General features: G+C 42.6%; 1 protein-coding gene across 4 annotated transcripts in view; it reads right to left on the bottom strand.

The window, feature by feature from the left end:
- The window catches only part of OTC (ornithine transcarbamylase), a 32,593-nt gene that overhangs the window by 15,252 nt on the left and 3,263 nt on the right, over positions 1–14,078 (bottom strand). For 2 of the 4 annotated variants that reach the window (XM_084843953.1, XM_084843954.1), the window contains exons 2-6: positions 13,804–13,863; positions 11,324–11,468; positions 8,315–8,396; positions 5,225–5,312; positions 2,642–2,795 (exon numbers count right to left, since the gene is read on the bottom strand). In XM_084843953.1, coding sequence (XP_084700079.1) covers positions 2,642–2,795; positions 5,225–5,312; positions 8,315–8,396; positions 11,324–11,468; positions 13,804–13,863 — 529 coding nt within the window. Of the gene's footprint in view, positions 1–2,641; positions 2,796–5,224; positions 5,313–8,314; positions 8,397–11,323; positions 11,469–13,803; positions 13,955–14,078 lie in introns of those variants that run through there. The other 2 variants (XM_084843955.1, XM_084843956.1) reach the window with 2 other exon arrangements.

Consider the following 14,078-nt stretch of genomic DNA (forward strand, 5'->3'; position numbering starts at 1 on the left):
GATAGATGTGTGTCCTTAAATGCTTGCGTAACATGTTGTGGAGTTGCAACCCAATCAGGGTTGCATGTACATGAGTCTTTAAGGAAGGATGCATATCTGTTGTTCACGCCGTATATTAGGAGTGGACAACTTGTGGCCCTTCAGATGTTTTGGCCTACAACTCCCATGTTCCCTTATTATTGGCTATACTGGCTACAGCTGATGGGAATTGTAGGCCAAAATATCTGGAGGACCACAAGTTACCCACCCCTGTTTTACATGTTTCTGTAATGCTGTGGGCATAAACACAATTGCCTTGAATAATGTGGAGCTGCTTACAGACAACCAGTTGCACCAGTAAATCACCTTGGAGTCTCTTGCTTGCTATTTATCTGAAAGACAGAGGCACTTGGAATATGAATGAATTTAGGTAGGTGTTTTGAGGAATGACTGTGTGCTTTAGAAGCACAAGCCCATTAAAAAGTCCCATGTAAACCTCGAATCCCAAGAACATTTACCCATTATCAACCTGAAATCATGTTTCAAATACCATTGTAATGAAAGCTCCCCTGAACTGGGGTAATCCAATATCATGGGTGACTTTGTGTAACATATGAGAGAAGCCCGTTCCTGCTGTTGCACCAGGAATATTGAAGCAGGAATTTCACAAAGTGCAGAAACTGCAGGGTGGAGTAGGGAGGAGGAATGAGAGGTAGCTAGAACATGGCGGCTAAGCTGGTGCCTGAACTGATTTTACTTCCCAAAACCCTGGCACTCATCTCTCCTTGTCCCAACACACACACACATATCAGAAGAGCCACAGTGAATGGGAATGAGAGCGCATATGAAGAGACTAAAATGTTCAGGAACAAAGGTAGGACAATGAGGCATGGTGGACTTCAGTTGGTGGCAGTAGATTGTGGGGAACAGGGGATAAGCCCTGTCACAGAAGGTCAGCATCTCAAAACAGCCCAACTGTCATGCCCCTGGGGTCCGACTGCCCATCTTCAGGAGATGAGGCTGGGAATCTGGAGGAAGTATTGGAGTGGGTGAGAGACTGGCCCACAGAACCAGCCCCAGATGTCACCACTGCCCACAAAGATCCTATGCAAGAGGAGCCCATCTTGCCAGCACCTCTCTGGCCTGAAGAGGTCTCGTTGCTGTCCTCATACTCCAACTCCGAACAACAGTAGGATCATAGTCTTCGCTGTCGGAGTCACTGGGCCAGTTTGCGCAATCCCTGCAGCCCACTGTTGCTTCTTTAAGCCATGGTGGGGTTGCAGCGCATGTGGGCGGCCATTTTGAATATTCAAGCCCTGGTGGGGGCCTGCCATGGTTTGTTGTGTCATCCAATCCCAGGTAGCAGGAACTGTTTGAGGGTTAAACAACCCTCAAATAACCCTACAACAGCCCATGGGTTTGGATGACATGACAAGGTGGGGCCAGGCCTGAATAGGTAATTTGGCGCCCGTGGGCCTGCAGCTCATTGTGGCTTAAATAAGCCATGGTGGGCTGTGGTGATGATGTGAGTACTGAAGCAGGCAAGGTCCTTTAATTGAAGAGGTGTTGCTTACCAGAGGCACAGCTAGCCACCCACATGGAGCTGAGGTCTAGGTTTGCTTGCTGCTGAAGAAACATTTGAGCCTGCATGAATGGCTCTACAGTCTGAGCTTCACTTGGAACTATCCAGGCTGCTACCCTCTTTGCTTGGACTTTGCCTCAATGGAACCTGGCTTCTGCTTTGCTTGACATGTCCTGATCAGAACTTGACTTCCAATTTGCTTGACTTTGCCTTATCAAAACCCAAACCTTGCCTGGCTTGATGTTGCTTTACTGGAACCTCTGTCACTTTGCCTTGTTTCCCTTTCCAGAACCCAAATTCATGCCTAGCACTCAAACATATCCTAAGACCATTGCCTGGAACAGAATACCAATGAAAAACAGACCTCAACAGACTCCTGAGAAAAACATTAAAATACCTAACGTTTATTCAGAGCATTTCAAATCACTCTATATTATGGGTTGGATCCAGATTTACACAGAATCAACTGTGCTGACAGAAGTGGACTTCCTTGCCTCCTCCTTCCCACTGCAGTCCCTCCAGTCACCTGAAAATGCTACACAGAGGGTCAGGAGACCCTGGTGAATGGAGTGCGCTGTGGTGTGGGGAGGGGGGATCCCCCACAATTGGGCAGAGGGGTCTTCTTTGAGCAGAAGGTCCCTTCCGCTTGTGGAAAGCAGATCCTGGATCTAGCCCTATCTCAGTAATCCTTACTACACCTGTGCAAGGTAGATCGGTTTTATTAGACTCATATACATATAGGGGGACTGAGACTAGAGGTATCAGCTTGCCTAAGGTCATTTAGGGCACAATCCTATGCATGTTCAGACATAAAAAAGGTCCTACAACTCCCAGCATCCCCCAGCCTTTTCTGTCTAAACATGCATAGGATTGCACCCTTAGTGAATCTGTGGCTGGAGTGAGATTTGAACCAGGGATTTCTCCGCTCACAACTCAGATTCTGGCTCCCTCTGCTCTACCTTTGACTGTATATTTTTGCAGGCTTCTACATCTCAAATAGTTAGGATTTATGTCTGAACTTTTAGAATAACACAGTTCACTAGAAGCTATGTTGTCAATAAACGAATAAAATGACATTACCTGAAGTGTAAGGTAATCGGCTAAAATCTGGATAGGATGGTTAAAATAAGACAATCCATTTATCACCGGGATTGTGGCTTCTTGTGCCAACACCTCTAGATCTGCATGTTTATACACTCGTGCCAGGATTGCATCTGTCATAGTTGACAACACCCTAAAAACAAAACAAAAAAGAGTCTACTCGATATATCACTAAAATTAGCACAATAATAATCAATCGCTTTTTCTGCTTCCTGGATCATTTACAGTGCCTGCACAACTAGTTTGAAGACTAGTATTTACTTTTTAAATTGTTAACCACTTTAAATATTTTTTTTAAATGCCACATACTATCCAGTAAAAATATAGATAAAGCATTTTATCCAAATGGAGAAGCAACCATAAGAACATAAGAAGAGCCATGCTGGATCGGACCAAGAGTCCATCTAGTCCAGCATTCTGTTTACACAGTGGCCAACCAGGAACACACAAGCAGGGCATGAGTGCAACAGCACCCTCCCACCCATGTTCCCCAGCAACTGGTGTACATAGGCTCACCGCCAGTAGCAACAAAATATCAAACATGCACAAGAACCTAAATAAATAGATTCCCTATTGCATAATCCAGGATATGCAAGGCAGAAAATAACAAATCCTTCTCTGGTTGAAAGTCAAGCTATTTAATGCAAACCTTCCCTTTCTCTAAATTTCTTACATGTACTGTTTAAAGAAAAGAATCAATGGAAATCCCCTTTGATAGCCCATAATGTCACAATGGAGAGCAGAAATTACAAGTTTCAAAGATAAACTTAAAATTTGTGGAGAAAGATCAGCTAGCAGTTGGTACTGACTCATGATAATGCCAGTTTTCTCCTAGAAAGTGTGCTAGACTAAATTCTTAAATTCACTACCATAGAATTTTACCAAAGCTTCTCTTGACTTCTTATCCAAGCCTGCAAATCTAGACTTAAACCTAAAGCTGCCATCTTGCCCTCCCTTCCACTTTCCTGAATCTTCCATCATCTACCTACGCTGCTCAGTCATCTCTAAGGTATTTCTTATGTGACACCTTCAGTGTAGTTTGGAATAGATGCTAACATTTGAATATATAAAAGCAAAAAAGAGAAAAGCCTCAAAATGGTAAAGAAAAACTGTACAATTTAATAAAATAGTAAAAGTGCCCAATGTGTTGGGGTGAAGACCTTCTTCAGGAGCACTGAAAGAACAATCACCAAATCAATCAGTCAATCAACAAACTGTAATATTGATTATTATATACAGTGGTTTGGATCCGGATATGTCTTGCACAAGTGGAAAAAGCACTTCCACTTGAGCAAGGTAGCTCCGTCGAATTCCTCTAATTCCCCTGTCCTGCTGCGGCCCTTTCTGCCCCAGCTCCAATGGTGTAGTGGAGCCAGGACTTACAGGGTCAAAGCAGTGGGCCCTTCTGATCGGCAGGGACAATGACATCATCTCCCCACCACCACCACTTCCAGTCCACCATGTTCCCTCCGAGCTTACGTGCAATCTTCACAGTAGCTGGGGGAAAATGGATGTTTCAAGTAATAATATATTCACTTGGTTTGCACAATCACTGCAGCGCACCATTGTTTATTTAAGCCACAACAAGCCACAGTGCCTGCAGGCGCAACAGTGGCTATTCAAGCCCTGGCCACAGTTCGTTGTGTCGCCGAACGCAGGCAACAGGGGCTCTTTGATGGTTGAACAACCCTCAGATAACCCATGGTCTGTTGGAGGGTTATTTGAGGGTTGTTGAGCCCTCAAACAACCCACTGTTGCCTGGGTTTGGATGACACAACAAACCAGGACAACCCCGCACTGGAGGTTGCATATTCAAAATGGCCACCTGCACACACCACAACTCACCGTGGCTTAAATAAGCTACAGTGGGCTGTGGTGATCATGCAAACTGGACCACTGTTATAGATCAACACAGCTTCCTGCATTTCTGGACTCTCGCTGGGGGTGTTGCTATGGGGACTATCATGAGGAGCACCTGCAACTTCAAAATTTACCGTTGCCTATCTCACATTGTTCCAGAAGGTGCAGTTTTTGCAGGGAGCCGTTTTTGCAGGAGCAGTTTTTGTGGGGAGAGGGTGCGGGTTTGCAGGTGATTGTAGTGGGGATGGGGGGAAGAAGCAGGAAAGCCTAAGTGTGTGAGCAGAGTTTTGCTTGATCTTCTTTGGATCCAGCATCTCATTATGATTAAGATTCTATCTATTTAAAAAAAAACTACAGTGGGAGTACTTCCACAGTGAGCTCTCCACTCTAATTATGTACATCTTTACACAGCCTAAAGGTTAAATGCTGAGGAATTCAAGCAGTTCTAATCAGTGGAGGCTGGTGGCTCTGATGCCAATGGGGCAGCGAATCTGCTCCGGGTTTCAGTCAGAACTCTAAAGGAGCTATCCAAGGTATGGAAGCACTTTGGATAGCTCCTTTAGAGTTCTGACTGGTTCTGACCAAACCCTGAGCGGATTCACCGGCCCACTGAAATTGGAGCCACCAGCCTTCACTGGTTCCAGTGCTTTCGTCATCTAAAAAGACAAAGGAAACAGAACAATCTCAGGGTGCACTACAAACCGTGCTGTGTCGCTGATGCTTTCGTTGATGCCCAGGTGAATATCTTGAGCTGTGAGGAAACAAGGATGTCCTCCAAGTAGAGCAAATCCTAAAATATACAATCCTTAAGATGGTTAGCTCTGGAAGCTAGGTATTCTAAAGTGTTATGCCAAGTAATTTATTATCTCATTAGGCAGCAGTTCAACACATCAAGCCTCTCCTGGCATAGAGAGGTAGTCATGGAGCTAGTTTGACTTGACGTAGTTTCCTGCTGTCGTATAGCAGTTAACGGTGTAGGAGCCCTTCCAGAAAGACCATGGCAAACGGATGAGACAAATACTGTCTTTCATACCAAATTTCAATAGTACCAAAGCAGATTTCTAGTATTTCTTTTTTTAAAAACAGGCAGGATCTATATCTGTATGTATTATTTTAGACCCTTAAAAAAAAGACTGTGGTCATGTTTTCAAAGCTTTCTCTACCTTAAAGTCACATTCCCACCCTGATATTACCATTTGTCTCCTCTCTCTGATCTATGAGTTATTAGCAGCCATTCTATTAGGCTACTGCAGCAATGACAGAGAGATGAGACAGTAGGGCGCACTCCATCAGCTTCACTGAGAGTGAGGGCTTTTCAACACAAGGCTGTTAATTTGCTATATTTACTTCCACTTTCATTCCAGAATTGAGATCCCAGCACTACATGAAGAGCATTTCCTGCCCTGGTTTTCTACTACATAACTTCTAGGTGGCACTGTGGTATAGTGGCATAGCACAAACACACAAATGGAACAGGTGTTTTCTTCCACTTTCACAAATACCACCACATTTTTCCTGCTCTGAAAAAACTCCCGGAAGTGCTCTTTAAAAACAGAACTGAAAGTTGAAGGTCACGATGTTGTCTAAAGAACCTGTAAACGACCATAAGTAGGGAATGAAGAGTGCACAATAAATGCTTCGTGTAGAAAAGCTCTGAGTGGGACCTTTTTTCCCCCCAATGCAAAAAGCAGGCACAGCAGACTTGAGCCAGATCAGATGAAAGGGTTAAAGCTCCCCAATCCCTCCTTATGCCACGGTGCTGATCATCCTCAGCGCCCGCCGCTCCCCATAGTCTTATCTAGTTTGGCCCTCATCATATACCAGGAAAGTTTGATGATCTGCTTAATTCTCACCAGCAGATGGCACCAGAGCCATTGCCATAAATTTAATGTTTTTACTAGCCTGCAAAACTGTTGAAGTAGCAGGAGGTAAGTTTATGCAGTAAACTTTATGGCTGCTGTAATTGGGCTACAATGGGTCCTCTGTGCAGTTAGTTATTAAAATTCCTAAACCACTGCTGATAAGAAGGGTGCAGAGGAAGTAAGAAGGGACTGCTCTCCAAGCCAATATCTCGGGAGGCTTCCATGATTCTTGGAAACAATTATAACAGCTTTGTAAATTGAACCTCTTGCTGCTGCTGTGCCCCATTAGGGTACAATAGTGGACACATCCCCTGTACCTTTACTAGAAAAGGGGCTTTCTTCTCTGTGGCTTCTGAAGCACTATGCTAGCCTTCCTCCAGGTGTGTTGTGGCCTTGCTTGCTAGCGGCGATGGAAGTTGTAGTTCAAGACATACGGGGGACATCAGGATGGAGAAGAAGGCTGCACACCTAGGTGCTTCCATATACACACTCACTTGACGAATCCTGCTAACTTTGGATATACAGGAAGGAGCGATAGCTCATCAGCAGGGCACAAGCTTTGCATGAAGAAGAACCCCTGGTTCTATTCCTGTCAGCTCCAATTAAAAGTCCTCAAGTAACAGGGCTGGGAAAGACCTCTGCCCGAGGACTCGGAGGACTGATGCTGGCCAAATAGGCCATCCTGGGCCAGATGGAGCAGTGGTCTACTCAGTATAGCAATAGGTTCATACCTAATGAAGTATATAATTTATGTTCAAGCTGCAATATTTTTGAGTAAACAATGAAGAATACATTCTTGTGTTTGAAACGATCAGACCCCCAGTTCTCAGTGTTGCATTCAGAACAGTCAAAGCTGATATCTTTCTTCTGCCTTATTAACTAATTGATAAGATTTCTGGATTTAAGCTCAAAAACTGACATGTTTTATTTATTTGTTTGTTGAAAATGATGCTTTTAGGCTGTGTTTAACAGTAGAGCCCTCTCAAAGTGGTGTTCACGATAAAAACAATACAAAAATACATAAAAACAAATAGAAAATAATACATACTCAATAAAAGACTATAAAAACACCAATAAAACTTGCACCCACAGATTATGGAAAGGCCAGTGAAAACAAGTGGGTCTTCAAAGCGTTCCTAAAGACCTGCAAACAAGGGGCCTGACAAACCCCTGATGGATTCCAGAGGTGCGGGGCCACCACTGAAAAAGACCCTTTCCCGTTTACTCACCACCCTAACTGCCCTTGGCAATGGGCAGGTGTGACGGGCTTCTGCTGATGACATGTGGTAGCACTATTATTTCATGAGTTAATGACGGATTAGACCAGTTTCCATCGATTTAAATGTCCACAAGCCTTTGAGTTACACTGAACTTTTTTATCTGCTAAATCAGAAAGATACCTAAATCTTTGCTACCATTCTCTACTGTCTGATGAAGGCATTTTGTGGAGGACAAAGCTTACCCACAGACCTACAGAAATCCACTAACCATACCAACTTACATCTGCTGTGTTATCTTACTTTCTGGACACTAATACAGCAACAACTTTATGTACAGAATGAAATATTTATTAGAGTCCCTAAATAGGTAACATTTTGTATACCTAAACATATCAAGTATGATCAAGTCAAAGATAAGCACCTTTAAGTCTTATTGATTTAACTTTGGGAAGGTTTTGCCCATTACTTCCTGTTATAAATTTCATTTTACTTGATCTTAGTGGTCAAAAAGATAGAACTGAAAAAGGAATGGCTAAAATAAGTAATGGCAACTTTTAAGTCAATGGTCATTGGTTTCAAACTTTTTATCTTGTTTGTCCTGCCTTCTCTTTACTACTCTAAATTAGAATTACATGGTGATTTCATCAGATAAATATTCAATTCACTCACAAAAATTTATTTACTGTCATTACTTTTTTGCTTGTATTCACCTGTCTCTGTAGATAATCTAGTCCTTGTGCTCCTTTTCTCAAAAATCATGGCTAAGGATTTTCCTTGTAGCAAAGGCAAATACTGAAAAACAGGAAGGAAAAGAACTTGTGTCACATTGTTATGCATAATGAACATTTTGGATCTATTTGCTGTACACTTGACAGAGTAATTTGTTCACTGTATCACTTCCAAATGGATGTTATTTAAGGAGATCTTCTTCATGGGCTGTGAGATAAATTCTCTCTCAATCTCTCCCTTGGATAGGAAGGTGGAATTTAGCTCCTGGATAACTGCTTTTTGCTAGTGCTTAAATTGGTGTAAAGTAGGCATCGCTACAGCATCTATTTTGGGACGCTGACCAACTTCTAGACGTTATTGCAAAGTTGAAACAAAAATGTGCATAAATTCAACATCCAGTAAAAACTCATAAGGTAAATTTCAATTTTGAAAATGTTTACATTTCGCTTCTGTATTTTACTTTAAGGTGTTCATTAAAAAAATGTAATTCTTAAGATTTAATTCTACAGCAATTACATTATATTTTGAGTTTTCTGAGTTTTAAATCCTCATCAGTTGTATATATTGTCGTGATGTTTTGTGTTTTAATGTTTGTTTTAGTTTCTTGATCTTGCATTGTAAACTGTGTCAAGATATTGTTTCAAATATGGTAAGAGGTCGGATTGCTTGTAAAAGCCTTCCGAGGTCGGAGACAGTACTCCAACCTTGGAAGGGGGAGTTGGAGATCCAACCTTTTCCACCCAGAAACTCAATCCTGGAGAGGGGGATAAAGGGCATTCTGGTGGGCAGGGAGGGCAGTAGACTGGTGAGGACAGGATATGAGTTATCCTGAGCCTCTTCTGGCCTCCTTCCCTCCCCTTCTGAAGCACCCTCGCTAGATGGACTAAAAAGCCCATCTAGCAAAATCTGCAGGGTGGGAGGACAGGGAGGTGAAGATCGCCTCCACAGCTTCTCCCACCCTGCATTGAATTATCAGACATCTGAGTTTGGGGGCTTCCAATCACTAATAGGATTGTGCCCTAAATAAATAAGGGCACAATTCTATGGGTTGCGCTCTAGATAGATGGCAGCCTCCGGTCGCAGCTGCTGTTGGCAGGGCAGGAGGAGTGATGGTGCCAATTTTTGCCTCTTCATCCTCCTGTATTTTTATTCTTCCTCTAGACAGGCCTCTGAGTGTCTGCAAAGGAGCAGGGCCAGGATCAGAATCCGGAACCGCCTTTCCAAGGTTGTTGCAGTGTCTATGGCTTCAGTAGGGGGATTCTCCTGGGACCATAGAATTGCTCTCACCATAACGTTGTCAATTTGTTACATTACGTCAGCCTTCCCTAACCTGGTGCCCTCCAGCTGTGTTGGCCTCGAGCTCCCATAATTCCCAGCCAGTATGGCCAATGTATATGCTGGCTGGGAATTATGGGAGCTGGAGTCCAACACATCTGGAGGGCACCAGGTTGGGGAAGAAAGCATGAAGTACATATATGCCCTGGGGATGATGCAGTTGCTGCTCTTGTCCATCCCTCCAGGGCTCCTCTGCACGTGAGATTCCCCTACACTATAGCTTACCTGCTCCCATGTGCTGTGAGCTGTGCTTCCATGAAGTCTATACATGTGCATCACCACACATAGGGCACAGATTCAATTGTCCTCCCTACTTTTTTTCCCTATTTGCCTAAATTCAACAGCATCTATAACTGGGAATGCTGACATATGTCACTTTAGGATATAAATGACTTTTTTTTTCACCCAAGTAATTTTGAGTTAGGAGAATATGCTTGAGATTTTTTTTCCCCCTTAGCATTTATTCCAGCTCTGCTTAGAGATGTATTTCTGGAACATGGTATGCTTCCATTAATTTAACGGTGAATGCCTCCAGTCACATCTGGAGCCCTGCCAAACTTGCAGGCACATCCTCACTTCACCTGGCAGGTCACACGGCCTCCTTCTCTTTTCCCCTATCAAGATGTCACATTCCAGCCTACCCTCCATGCTACTCGGAGCACTCCAGAATAGCATATTCCATTATACCATTCATGGCTTCACATGCGGCACTGGAACAAAGCAACACGGCTGCAGGGGCATGGAACAATCGTGGGTATAATGTAATCATCTAAATCACCTGGACTGCTGAAACAAGTGATGTTGCAGTCACTATATACCATGTACAGTTGTGAATCTGTGAAACAAATGGGAACTGCAACAAATTGTTGCAGTGTATCGTCACCTCAGAGCACGAGTGTTCCTGTTCACGGTTCCTGCCACCCAGCCATGTCCTCCTCAAAGATACTCTAAGCTGCAAATACTTCAAGCAGGGCATTCCTCCATCACCACCCCAGTTTTTTAAAAAGAAAGAATTCCAACTGACATTCAGCATTCTGTGGCTGCTAAGCATATTCAATCCTAAATGAGCTGGGGGGGGGGGGGTTGGTGGTGGTGGGTTAAATACTGCAGATCTCAGGGTTCGCCGAGCATGCCAATACCTCCCTCTTGTTCTCAGTTGCCCTGTTTTGGCTCTATTTCTGTGGGCACTCACCACGTGAGATTGCTATTAGATGAAGTGATACTACCAGCTTCTAAAGACATAGGAAGCTAGCCTAGTATTTACTGTTTCATGTTCATTATACAAATCCTTTATTTTCCATTGCAAGTGATCTAAATGACCATTGGAGGATGGAAGGATGACATTACTTAGGTTTGCAATCTGCAATTACATAAAAATAAAATGACATATTTGGAGTCAAAATAAACAGCATAATCTTATGTATGTTTACCTGGAAGTAAAATCCCAATTAATTCAGTGGCATTTACTCCCAAGTAATTAGGACTGCAGCAGTCATTCTGATATGCATGTCACAGCTAAAAGACAGAATTTTATAAGCTTCACTAATTTTCAACAGCAAACGAACAAATCTACTATTAGTTACACATATCTTTGCAGGAAAAAAAGATGTAAAAGACATGAGGGTAAGAGCATTCATACTCAAAATGTTGCGTACCTCCCCTTTGTGTTTGATTTTTTCTTTCAAATCCGCGGCCACCCAAAGTAAATATTTGATTTCTTCAGCTGTATAATTTTGCAGGGTTAGAAGATCACGGCCTTTCAGCGGGGTGGGAGTTTTAGTAGGTTGCCCATGCCTAGAACTCCAAAGCAAATCACAAAAAGTACCTCATCATTCTGAATATGAACTTCAGAAATAATCAGTGTTGAGTAATCAGTTATGGTCCCTGTAGAGTGAATGGTGTTCTGGAATGTGACTGGTTGGGGGGGGGGGATTGCTTGAGGATAGAATGTGAAGGTAAGAAGGAAGCGGGAGTTGATTGGAGGGCAAAATATTAGGGAAAGAATAGTCAAGATTTGTCACTTAATGCAATTAGAAGGCGGATGGGAGGTTTGGAATAGGTCTGGAGATGGATGTTCACCTGTTTTGAAAGTTCCTGTGTAAAATATATATATATGGTGATAAGAAAGTTCATACCTTAAGTCAGGGGTCCCCAACCTTTTTGGGTCCATTGGTACATTTGGAATTTTGAAAGAGTACCATGGCAACTCTCACAAAATGGCCATCATGGGAGGCTTGCCTATTCATAAAATGGCTGCCATGATGGGCATGGCTGGTCACAAAACACTCATTTCCTGGTTGGCAAACTGGTGAGACTAACAACAGTAACTTGCCTAAGAACCAAACTACAAGGCAGAGGTAGGGTCTGAGCGCCAAAACACACTTTTGAACTCAAATAAATTGGCAATGGAGGGCAGCACTTCACTTTGCAGCATGCCACTCTCCCAGGTATTTTTTAAAAAATTGTTACAAATAAAATAAAAATCAGGAGGGGCAGGGAGACTGGCAGGCCCAGAGAGGTGTTGCCAGTCCCAGCCATAAATAATACTGCACTCACCAAGAAACGGGTTGAGATTTCTGTGTTCATTATCTCATGAATAAAAATGGCATTTTTAAAAAAATCCTGGTCTATCTCCAATGGAATTTATCTATCATGAGAGTTTGAACACCCACCCCAAAGCAAAGTATTCACGGTGAAACCGTGATACCTGGTTTATTGGTTCAACGGCATCATGCTCTAATATACAGTACCAGGACAGAAGTGGTGGTAAATAATCAAGAAAAACCAAAGGATTTGTTCTTCTGTATGAACCAGTGAACAGACATTTCACAATTAGGCACCTTTTAGGACAATATCTTGATTCTGATATCAAATGGCATTAGGGTTCGGTGGCCATGTTCTCTTACTTTTTCCCCATATAAGTCAATGGCTCCCAGTGGCTTATACACAACAAAGCAAATGGACTTCAACTGGCAAGGCTGTTGGGGAAAATAAAACACGCTCCTGTCCCACACAGTGGTGTCTTTTTACTTTCTCCCACATATGTGAATGGCCGCTATGGGGAAACTTAAATAACTGCATTTGGGGACATCATTACTGAATGAAGCAGATCCTGCCCCTTATCTGACATCGGCACACCAGCTTCTATTCACTGAGACGCCACATAAGGTGGAAATTGCCATATTAGAGTCCCACTAGAAACACAGAGATGGGCTATGTCTTCCTAGTGGTGCTTGCAATACTTGATGTATCTTATTTATTTATTTATTATAAATAAATAAATAAATAAATAAGTCACCTTTTAGGGAAAACCCTCCAAAGGCAACGTACTAAATTTAAAACCACAACACCCAATAAAACAGTGATAAAACAATAATAAAGCCAAACAAGGCACTGCCTCTGTCACCACGCGCACGCGCACACACACACCATTTATAATAATGGCAGGTATTGTGTTAATACATTAATAATGGGCTGCTAATCATTTGAACATTATTTTCCCTTATATTTCTATTAAAGTATGGGTGTGGGTTCCAGTTTTCTACAATGCACATTCCAATAACTAATTAAAAAGGGATCAATGTACTCACAAAGTTAGTTTACGCACGCACGCATGCATGCTCACACACACACACACACACACACACCATTTCTCTTCCATGCAATATCCATCAATTTTCCCATATCTGTAATATCTAGGGATTTTAACAATACCACTCAGAAAGTGTTGTCATATCAGCAGCTTTCCAAGATCTAGTTAATACCACCTTTGCTGACATTAGCAAGCCCCGCAAGTCTTCACCAGATCTCAACTATATCAGAGAGGGGAAAGGACAAGGCTATTGCTAAATAATAGAACACAATTTCATTGGGTCTGAAATTCACATACAAAATTATTTCTGGTACATAAAATTCAGTTGATGTCTGCAAAGAGAAAGCAACATTATGGTAATAGCTCTGACATATCCATTTTCCTATGGAGGTTGGTTTAGTTTCCTAGTTTATGAATGAATGCTGCTAAGCAACAGGGACAGTTTAGTCATCTCAGAAATTTTGTAGCAGCTGATAAGAATCGGAGTAGATGGTCCAAGACCTCCCATCTAGCTCTCTTGTTGTAAGGTGTTTAAACACTTACCGAATACACTGCACCAGATGCTTGCTGATCTTCTTTGTACTCCCAGCATTGAATAGGGACCTAAAATTGAACAGCATATCTATATTATGCTAGAGTGTATTTGTAGGAGAAAAGTCAGCTAATGAAAGCTAGATGAAACAGGGAATGCTCTGGCTTGCAGTGAAGGAGCAAAGGTAACACAATCATGAGATAGAGTTATCTTTACAAGTTGTGAGACCAGCTCAGGCCTCCCATGGTATGTAACCTTATGCAAGCACTATAGATAAGGGTCATTA

The sequence above is a fragment of the Heloderma suspectum genome, chromosome 3 (genome assembly GCF_057233095.1).
Source record: "Heloderma suspectum isolate Gila_16-S chromosome 3, 16-S_ref, whole genome shotgun sequence".
Taxonomy (NCBI): Eukaryota; Metazoa; Chordata; class Lepidosauria; order Squamata; family Helodermatidae; genus Heloderma; species Heloderma suspectum.